The sequence below is a fragment of the Falco naumanni genome, chromosome 1, assembly GCF_017639655.2.
Source record: "Falco naumanni isolate bFalNau1 chromosome 1, bFalNau1.pat, whole genome shotgun sequence".
Classification (NCBI taxonomy): domain Eukaryota; kingdom Metazoa; phylum Chordata; class Aves; order Falconiformes; family Falconidae; genus Falco; species Falco naumanni.
This window is the reverse complement of record NC_054054.1, coordinates 40164119-40174733: the sequence shown is the minus strand read 5'-3', so window position 1 is coordinate 40174733 and position 10615 is coordinate 40164119. Positions and strand designations below refer to the sequence as shown.

At 39.6% G+C, this 10615-nt stretch overlaps 1 protein-coding gene across 1 annotated transcript in view; it reads left to right on the top strand.

Annotated features, from left to right (window-relative positions):
• Positions 1-10615, top strand: part of ATRN (attractin) — a 156680-nt gene that overhangs the window by 103183 nt on the left and 42882 nt on the right. The window contains exon 25 of the mRNA XM_040590812.1: positions 9825-9886. Coding sequence (XP_040446746.1) covers positions 9825-9886 — 62 coding nt within the window. The remainder of the gene's footprint in view (positions 1-9824; positions 9887-10615) is intronic.

Below are 10615 nucleotides of genomic sequence, written 5' to 3'. Positions count from 1 at the left end.
GAAAGTTTTTGTGCAGTGGTTGAGAAGGTGCTGTTGCTTAGACATTGTAGAATTAAAACAGGCAATGTATAGAATTGGTCCAAGAATCCCTTTTCAGGTGACTTCTACCAAACCTGTAGGTCAGTCTTCAAGGTTAGGTGTGGACAAGAGTTTGTAAGCAATGAGAAATCCCTTCTTAGACAAAAAGGAGCACTCTGGTAGTGAGTTCTTTGGGGGCAGAAGCAATGTGACAACATCTCTCTTCTATACTTTTTTTTTTTTACCCTTTTCCTTTTGAATTCCAAGCATAAAATTTGCATTCAAAGGTATTCAGCTGGACACCGTACTGCTACCTAGCTTTTGAGAGGCTAATGGTAAGTAAAGATTTTTGTCCACCAGCAGCATGTGAGGTTGGGAGTCTTGACCATTTGATTGTTTCCAAGCCCTTGAAATAAGTTAAAGGAGTTTCTTTTCTGTAACTGAAGTCTGTTTACTGCTAGCAGTGATTAATGTTAGTCTGTGTCTCCACTTGATGATAGTAATTTGCCTGAACTTAATTGCTGTTATTATGGAATACATGATTTTTAGCTTAGTCTTAAGAGTGAGTTAGTATGTAAAAATTCACCAGATTTCAACAGGTTGAAACAATGAACAACAGTTCAGTTGTTTGCAAGAACCCAAATGAGATGGGATTATTTGTGTGCTGTGCTCTTTGCTTTGGGGAGGGATTGCACCTGAAGCTTGGGGGAGTTGAAGTGCACCTTAGGGAGATCTTCCCCATGGAAATCTACCTTACTGAGAATTTAATTATAACTTGGCCATCTCAGCTCATTGGATGTACTACTCACCCTCTGGAACCCTACCTCTTCACTGTTGGATGTTCTCTCAAACTTTACAAAGCCAATGGGGATTTTTGCTGAGGTTATTTTAGCAGTGGCTACCTGAATTTTCAGCTTCACCTTAGCTGCTGTGCCTACAGAGTCACCTGCAAGAATGGCCTCCTTGCTGCAGGGCAACACACAGGACTTTGGAGGAAAGCTACCATCTTGTAGATCAGCCTGGGAAGTTGCACTTTGCATTTCTGGGGCAGAACTATAGGTGTGAATTCCTTCTTTAACCCTCCTTAGAGGCTACTTAACTCCTGGTTGAAATTAATAGTTGGGTCAGTACCTCTTCACCCGTTGCAGTGAGGTTTATCAGAAATTCTTTCACAATTGTTAAAATCCAGCCACAAGTGTGCCGCTGTTCACAGCAGGCACAAGAGCAGGAGCTCTCAGGAAGCAGCACCCAGCGACTGACCCCAAACTCCAGTGTCAAAAGTGAGTTTACAGGGCTGTGAATTCTTGCTTCTATTTTCCTACAGCTTAACACGACCACTGGTGCCTGCACAACCTGCGGCATTCGCTACCACTACAGTGCTACCTTTGTTGTTAACTTCAGCTGCTCCCTCTTGTTGCTATATAGGGCCTTTTGTTTTGTATTTATTTTTAGCTTCTTTTTATTTTTCTCTCCTGCAAAATTGCTACAGTAACCTCCAGCTACCTTACCACTCTTCTCTTGCATGACCATTTCCACCTTCAGCATGTGGACAGGATGGAGTGTGAATGCAGCAGAGGTCTGCGGGAATGCATGATCTTTGGTTTTAAGGTATTTTCCTGGCATTTAGGGGAACTGGAGTTTTTTCTGTCCCTATCTCAGGTTTCTTGTGGCATTTGGTAGTGTGTTATTGTGACGAGTAGGTTGCGGGATCTGGTCTGAGATGGCTGTTCCATTTATGGGACTTCCCAGGATATTGTTTGCTAGTGCACTTTAGATTCAGGTGAGCGTCACTGTTCAACACCTGCCTGCTTATGGAACAAATACTTCCCGTTTGTGAGATTTGTGTGGTAATTTTTCTGATGCAGAGCAGTGGGGGACTAAATCTTAAGCACTATTTTTAATTCAGAGACAGCTATGCCTGTGTTTGCTCTGCACAGCAATTTGAGAGGTCGCATGGGGAGACAAAGCATATATAATTGGCATTTCTGAGCCAACTTCTGACTGCAGCCAATTAGCTGAGAAGTGACAATTTGTGACTACTGCAGTAAGGCAGCACAGTATTGCAATATAAATCGATTTCCATCTCGGTGTAAGTTCAGAAGTGAACTAGTTTTTATATTTGCACAGTATCAAGTGTTTGTGCCATAAAGCTCAATAGCTTAGTTAATATTGCAGCAAATGAGAAGTAAGTCATTTATCTCTTTCATTGGTCATTCATACAGGAGCAACGTGGCTCATAGTAGTAGGTTTGAAAATGAAATTTTAGTGGAGATTTTATTTTTACTTGTTGTAGAACTTAAATCTGAGCGTGTGAACCTCTTCAGCACCAAGTTGGCCAGAAGTTTTTCTTCTACGAATATAGAGCAGCAGTCTGAGTGTGCTTGGATGCAGATTATTTTTTGAGCTTCTGATGAGCAATGAGCAAGCAGGAACAGATTGATCTAGATTTAATGTCTGTGACCTTTTTGCTTTCTTTGATCTTCCTCTCCTGGACCTTTAGCTGTCAGATCAGCTGGTGTTGTGGCTGTGGATGGTTACCCCTTACTCATATTTGTCAGCTTTCAACTGAGCATCACAGGTCCTCCTGACATCCACACCTACACCATCAGGTCTATTACAAATACTCTGGGATCTCCCACCTCTGATTCATGCTCTGCTACAACTTGTTGAGTGTCACAGTTTTTCAAGTTACAAATAATTGCTGTAAGACCCTTCCTTCTCTCAAACTTATAGTTTCACTTTTCTATCTAGAGAATCTTTCCCTGCAAACAGGTTGTTCTTGCAGCTTTTGAGGACTTACAGTGCTCGTCAGCTTAAATATTCTTCCTAACCTCAAAATTTGGATGTAGTCTTGCTGTTTGCTTAAAATAGATCCATGATGCCTCTGAATGTCCTGCGTCTGTTGTGTGGCATCACATTGCACAGGGGTGCAGTGGCTGTGACCAGGGTATGGATCCACCTGAAAGCTGGCTCAGCAAAGAGTAGTTTTCAGCTGCATTGGGTTGTGTGACCTGATTGACTATACAGCTGCAAATATACTGTACACACTTGCTGGGTCATGGGAAATAAGGGAAGAAACGGTTAAAAGGAGAGTATGGGTACACACGTGGGCACCAGCAGCACTTATGGAAGGCTTAAAATGCTGGTGAAATCATGGTCTATAATAAGCTTTGCTTTGTTGCCTTAGGGATGCAAGTATCTTGTATTTTTTCAGAGTAGATGTCTTGTTCTGCACTTAACATAAATGCTGCACAGGGGCACATAGTTGTAATGCTTCTCCTCCCTTTTGGAGGTTCAGCAGACACATTTTGCTTTCAAATTTCTTCATTCACTGACATTTGTATTCTGTTATCCATTTATTAAATTGCCAAACTGTACTTGGTACAGCCAAATTCAGATGGTTTGGGTTTAGATTAAGGTGGGGTGTAATGCTAATCAGCCCTTTTCCAGGTGAAGGTGGACCAAGGGCAACTGATGCCCTTGCATCCAAAAAGAAACTGTCTCTTAGGATGCTGTGGCATAAGGCTCCCAAAAGAAAACTGGTATATGTTCTTCTTCTAGACCAGCAACAATCAGAACAAGGTTTGTTATGGTATTTTAAGAGGATCATGGTTTCTTTCAGCAATTGATCATCCTATGGCATTTGCCTGTTACCTTTTGTACCTAGATTGCTAATATAATGTTTTTGTTCTTTAACATTTTGTGACATGTTAGCCCACATTGATTGTCCCTAGGATCCACCATCATGAAAAGAAGTAAAGAAACAGCAGGTATTAATGAGCTTATTGTTTCCAGGGGTGATACACAACATTAATGCAGGGGATGGGTAGTCCTGACTTAGCCTGTTTTTTTGTATTTTGTGGTTCACTCCACAGTCTGATCTGAAAGGTACAATTATAATAATGACACATTCCCTCTGTACCTATATCCTAGTGGTGGGGCACGTTGGTCAGGTCTCTGACTTGATTTGTTTACCTTTCTAGATTCCTACAGATAAATTTATCCGATTCATCTTAGTCAAGTTTGTGGATTTGTATTTTGGGGTGGGGAGAACGGGGATGCAGACTGTTTAACCTGCTTATCAGGCTTATAGCATGAGCTTTTCCTGCGCTTTGCCACTCTGCATGAGACTTAAAAAAATTAAAGTCTACTTTTAAGCTTACCACCACATCAAAGAGGTTTGCAAGAGGGAGGCAAAGTGGTTCTTGTAAGCTCGAATCCTGGATTTTAATTTTTTCCATTCAGGGACGTTCTTCTTCCATCATTTTCCTTGAATCATCTGAGCTTTTAACACTGGGGTGTACTGACCCAGTTCCAGTCTCTGTTTCTTGACACTGAAAGCAGTTTTAGTAAATCAGTAGCCACTTCCTTTTTGTTGCTCAACATCTGGTCCAACATCCGTGTGTCTTACCAGAAACATAGCTGCATTTGGTCCAGCAGTGTGCCATGATGTTCAATGCCTAAACATGGCCCCACAGTGCCATGCGGATGGCAGATGGGATGTAGGACCTATCTCTAGAGGCCCACACTCTTCTGGAACAGCAGCTGGGGACCAGCTGAGGTGTCCCAGGGCAGTTGAATGGCAATAGGTTATCCCTGTTTGGGTTATGAATGGAGCTTACAATGGAGCATCTATGAAACCAAGGGCAAGGATGCACTGTGGAAATTTGAACCATCTAAATGTAGGGGTCTACCGATAGGTGTTTTCATGGGCCACAAGTGTTTAAGGTCCCATTATAGATGGAGACTTAGATACAGAACTGTTCAGGTAATCGTGTACTAGGCACGTACACTGGCCAGCTGAATCACAGGTGAGATCTCCATTGAGTGTAAAAGGATGATAGGCATATCCTTCTGAGTTCCTCTATTTAGATGTCTTAAACTGTGTCTGAATCCCATAAATCTCATCTCTAGAGGTGAAGAGATACTTCCTTCTGAAAAGGTGTCCTGGGAGCTCACATCTCTGAGACAATTTGAGAGCCACCTGCCCAAACAGGGTCATCTTTCCCTGCTCCTCCCTTGGGTCGCTGCTGAGTTTGCCTCATCCCTCCATGAGCAGTCAGCTCAAAAATACCAGCCAAAAGCTGTGCATTCCTATGGTTAGCTCTTGGCTGGCTTAATGACTTGCCTTGGCTCATTAAGGATGTTCACAGAACACATGAAGCAGCAGCAGCAGCATGTGGCAGAGCCGAGACCACCTTTTAGGTGGTGGAGCTGGATTGCTGGGTTGGCTGGGTTCTCCTGAAACCTCACCGCCGAGGCTGTTGGAGTTGGCTCGCTGCTGCTGTTGAGGAGAGAGCACCAACAACAATACGGGGTTTCTGCCATGTGTTTCACTGGAGCACATTGTACTTGTGTTTAAAGGAGAACTGAAAGAGGGAATGGTGTTTCTCTTGAGCAGAAGAGCAGTATTTCCCCCCATTGCTATCATAGAGGGCAAAATTAATGTTTTGATGACTTTGGCGTCAGTCAAGAACACTTAAAAACCGTTTGTTTTTCAGCAGGTCCTTTGACAGAAGCGCAGGCACTCAGCATTCAGGCCACGGCTCCCTCTTACTGTTGTCTGTATTCTCCAAGGTCAGATTGAATTCTTGCCTCTAACCATAAAAAAAAAAAAAAAAAAAAAAAGGCAGAGGCAGTGGAGGTACAGAGGAAGATGTACATAAATGTCACCTGCAGCTTGTTTGGCAGTTGGCTTTCTCTCTTTGGAAGCCCATGGAGTTCCCAGCCTTTCAGCCTTACGTGCTGCTGCTTTGTTTGTTAACTTTGCCACTGGAGCTATATTGAAATAAAAAGCAAAGCAGCCTGAAATCTCTGAATTTCTGTGGGTTTCAGTGCTGTCTGGTCCTGCAGATTTTCAAACACAAGTGCTGGTGCATTCTCCCACCTGCTAGGTGAGGTTAATGGATCTAGCAGTAGGGACCTTTTGATACCTTCTGAATTCACAGCAAGCACCACACTCCAGTAGCCTTCCTCACGTTGCGCCTTCTCTGTTGTACTTCTCTGGTTTCATAAGTTAATTAGACTTTTCTTTTTCTCTCCTTTACAATTCTATTCTAGGAGTATGTCCTGTTCAAAATACCATTTCCCGTTTCCCTTTTTCTCATCCGTAACATTGAAGTAGGGTTGAAAAGAAAGGCAGCACTGAAGTGAATTGAGTCACTTAAGTGGAGAAGGGCAAAAATACAGCATGTGAATAGTCCTGAATTGTTAGCAGGGAAAGAAAAGCTGTAGAAACAAAGTTTTTTGTGTTTTCTCAAGCATTTAGATACCCCAAATGCACCAAATTATGGCATGAAAATGCCATACTTGAAATGTTCTTCAGTACATTGGCAGTTCTTCAGTTAACAAGTTTAGATTAGGAGTACTAATGTTATGTATAATATTAGAAATTATTTGGGTTTGGAGAGAGATTTGCCCCATTCCCATTGTGGTTTATAGTTTGGCTTCTTTTTCTGTAAAACAACAGTAACTTTCAGCACAAGTAAAAAGAATTTTGTTGTGATGATTTGTCTGTAAATCTGCTTGTTACAGGTAAGCGAGAGGAATTACTCATATTTATTTCTTGCTGTATTTAATGAAAAAAATAATTTCACTTTGTGTCAGTGATACTAATTTTTGTTAGTGCTGTGTGAAATTCAAGTACTTTTTAATCAGATCAAAGCACTTGTAAATTAAAAGAATGGAGGTTTAAATAACTTCAGCTATGGTCGCCCTTACAGGCTTAAAGTGAACCTGTTTTGAAATAGGAAGTTGAGCGAGAGTCAGGTGGACCTATTTTTGTATCAAATTTTTCTCAAGTTTCTCTCCTCTTGAAGCATAGACTTGGGTACTAATGCAAACCAGTTCCTGGTGTGTAATCGTGTAATCGTCCCAATTTGTCAAAATTTATATCGGTCATAGGCTGTAGTTTAACACCCAGAAGCATTTTGAGTTTGAAATACCAACTGGTACTGCAGTGTCAATTGGGATCCAGCTGCGTTTCCTTTACTCAGAATATTTTGTGGCCAAGCGCTTTACCGTTAACTCCTTTGAAATGTATGCGTACGGATTTCAAAAATAGTGCACTTCTTGATGTTGGTGGCTAGTTAGAGGTAGCAGAATTTTCTTCTTGGCTTAATATTTTATGCTAATCAAATGATAAAGAAGGCAAAGCTCTTAATTATACATTTTGTCAGTCCAGATAGCCAGCTATTTTTGTTCATCTGGAAAGTAGCCCAATTTATTTGGTACTTCAAATGATGTGGCCTTAAAAAAACGTGATAGGCTGGTAAGATTTTTCAGATCCCTTTTCAGAACAGATAAACACAAGCTTTATAATCTTCTCTGGAATTCATGTAATTAATTTTCTAATCTGTTTTGGTCTTAACTACTGAAGGATTATTCCTAAAAACACACGATAAAACATCCTGGAACGGTCACGAATGTTACACGAGGTACACGCCAGGTTCACACAGTTATGCTGCTTATTCCTTTGGTACAAAATTAGGTTTTTGCGAACAGATAAATGAATCTTCTGCTGCCATATAAACTTAATTAAAAATCCATACCGCTAAGAAATTTGTGCCATATTTTTCCTATATCAGAATGAACAGTCTAATTTTAACAGCTATTTCTAACCAAACTTTCTATGTAACTGAATTAATTAAGTCTTAGGAACAGATTATATTAGGGGAAATTAAGCTCTAAGTAAGCAAACCATTAACAATTATGGTACTAAATTGCCTGTGACACAGATTGGTCAGGTTTAATAGCATAAAGTGTTTTCAGCTTGTGAGAAGTAAATTGAAGAAACCAACCTACGCTTTTTTTTTTAATCCATGTATGAGGTGAAGATCCTCAGTTGGTCTTTGCAAGAGAAGGAGCTTCATCAGATAGGTAAAAAACCCACCACTGGTAAAGCATTTCTAGTGCTTCTGTGTGAAGCAAACCCAAATTTTCCTTCTCTGTTTTATTTCCTGCAATTGTGTTCTCAAAAACTGAGAAGCCCTTCCCTGGTGGCTGTTTAGAGATGAGTCTCATGAATCTTTCATGGAATCTGTCCTTTTTTAAAATCAGCAGATACTTGTTTCTTCTTCCAATTGGAGCAAGCTTTGGCTTCCACCACAGAATCTGGTCCTAACAAACATCTGCAGAGGACAGGCCCGTTGTGGATTTCTTTGTGCTTTTAATTTTCTTTTTCTACAAAGGGATTTTTAAATATAAGTTGTTGATACATAATAAGGTCTTTGTTTTGAAATGCATCTTTTATAGTCAGGCAGCATCACAGTTATTGTCAGATCATAATTCTATATACTGGATATATTACAAGTTTGTATTTGGGGATGTGCTCTTTTAGTAAGGAAATTCTTTGTCTTAAAGAAATGCCAGAATAGTTAGGCGAATATAAAACCACCTCAGTTACCATGCAGTGAATTAGAAAATAAAAAGTGAAATCATACTTACTCTCGTTTTTCTAATGAGAAAGCTGTTGGGAAGCACTTTATAAGGAAAAAAATCAGCAAGAAACTGTCTTTTCTTGTCTTTTGCAGGCAGTAATATTTAGGTCACAAGCATCTGGTCTGCAGGTTTCAAGTCAGCTTTCCAGCAAAACCAAAGTTGTACACTGTAAAGGAGCTTTCAGATCAAGAGCATTTCAATATATTTATAAGAAAATTATTTTGGTCAGCTTTCATACTCCAAGTTACAATGGATATTTAAAGCAAATATGATGATAGAAGGTGTTCTAGAGCAACAGAAGTCCAAGTGATAACTGATTTTGTATATAGTAATTATTTTTGGAATGTGACTGTTGCTGGGTGGAGAGATTTATATTTATGCTAATGGTACCATTTTATTTGGGGGTGGGGGGCGTGGAAGGAAATAACAAATGACACCCTAAATGAATTTAATATCCGTGGAAGAACCACAGAATCATAGAAAAAATAAATCAAGCTTTCCCTAGAAAGCTTTTGTAAGTGCAGATTTCAGTTTAGTTTTGCTAGAAATTCAGTTACTTCATGAAAGAGTTAATGTCCTGTTGTGGTGCTGAGATTGATAGTCAGAGGAAATAGGAGGTACCTGGAAAGAACTTCTGATTCCTAATATTGCAGAAGTTGCCTTTCTGTTGGCTTGCCTCCCCTCTGCTTTGTTATTTTTAACCAGGCTCCCTAATCTTTCCTTTTGCCTCTAACCACCTCCCAATTTCCTGCTCACTTCTTCCCTCTGTTTTGTCCAAAATATTCAGTTGTTTTCCACTTTTCTTTGCAGTTTGAGTGGATTGCAGGAAAGTGAGTTAAGATGAATGCCATAGCTGTTTTTACAGTATCTATTATCTTCTGTGTTTCATGCCTTTTTGCTGCTCTCTGTGTAAGTTACTTATTCAAGTAGATTTTGATGTATGAATAGTTTGAATAGGAGCCTGTGTTTTGAATTTCTAAATGTTGTGCTTTGGGTTGCTGTGTATACAATAATTAAAGGTGCTCTGTATTTAGCTCTATGAAACTTCTGTGTTCGAACTTTTTGAACTAGTGTTTCCTCCAAGGCAGTTAATGTGCACTGAAGACTGTTCCTTAAACATTGCCAGGAGAGAGAGGTGTTACTTGTTTAGGTTCATTTTTTGGATAAATGATTTCAAAGTAATGCTGTTAGTTTACTTTCTTTTCCCTTAGAATATTTCACTGCTCTTTCAAAACAGTGTTCAAAAATGTTAATTGATTTAACTAAAGACATATTTCATTGTAACTTTTTTATTTCAGCAACAATGTATCTGAAATATGAATTTTCTTTTCACTAAGTAATAGAAAGCATTTGCTTTTCTTTTGCAGATTGCATTCTCACAACACAGCAACTTTATGGACCTGGTACAGTTCTTTGTGACATTTTTCAGGTACTTTTCATTTAAGACAGCTAAATATTTCTTCTCTAGGAAAGATGTTTGGGTTTTGTTTTTCAGTGTAGTGTTCGGTGTTTTGTTTTTTTTTACTTAAATATTCTGCTTATGTTGCAGCCTTGAAAATGGAAATCTCTACTATATTTGAAGTATTTAATTGGGAAATACATCAAGAAAATTGTCTGCCTGTCTTGGCAAATACATCCCGTCCCTATGCATGCAGGGAGAGGGAGATTTGGGGGTGGGGGAGGTATTTGAAATGGAGAAGTTACTTTTAAAATGGTATAGAAGGCATCTTCTGAGTTACCACATCACACAAATAACGTATAACTTACAGAAATTGCATATCTTCACATATTGTCAGGCACAAACCATGAATTAAGGAAGCGATAATGCGAAGAGTTAAGCCTGGACTAATTTCAAACTCTTTAGGTAGCACCTTTTGATTTTTAAGCTGAACTCTGAAAAGATGTCAAGTTAAATACCCTTCTGTCCTTTATTAACTGCTTGGTAAAGTGCATTTCTTGGTGTAAAGCAAACTGATAATTCCCTAGGAGTTGGAGCCAACAGAAACTATTTCAATACTTGTTTCTTCTTCCATCCTCCAAAAAAAGTATAGCACTAACAAAGGGGTTAGATGTCTCCTGAAGCAGAACAGGCCATCCCTTTAAGGTTTCAAAATCAAATGTGTTAGCCTCTATTCTAGGAACTGTTAATATTCCACAA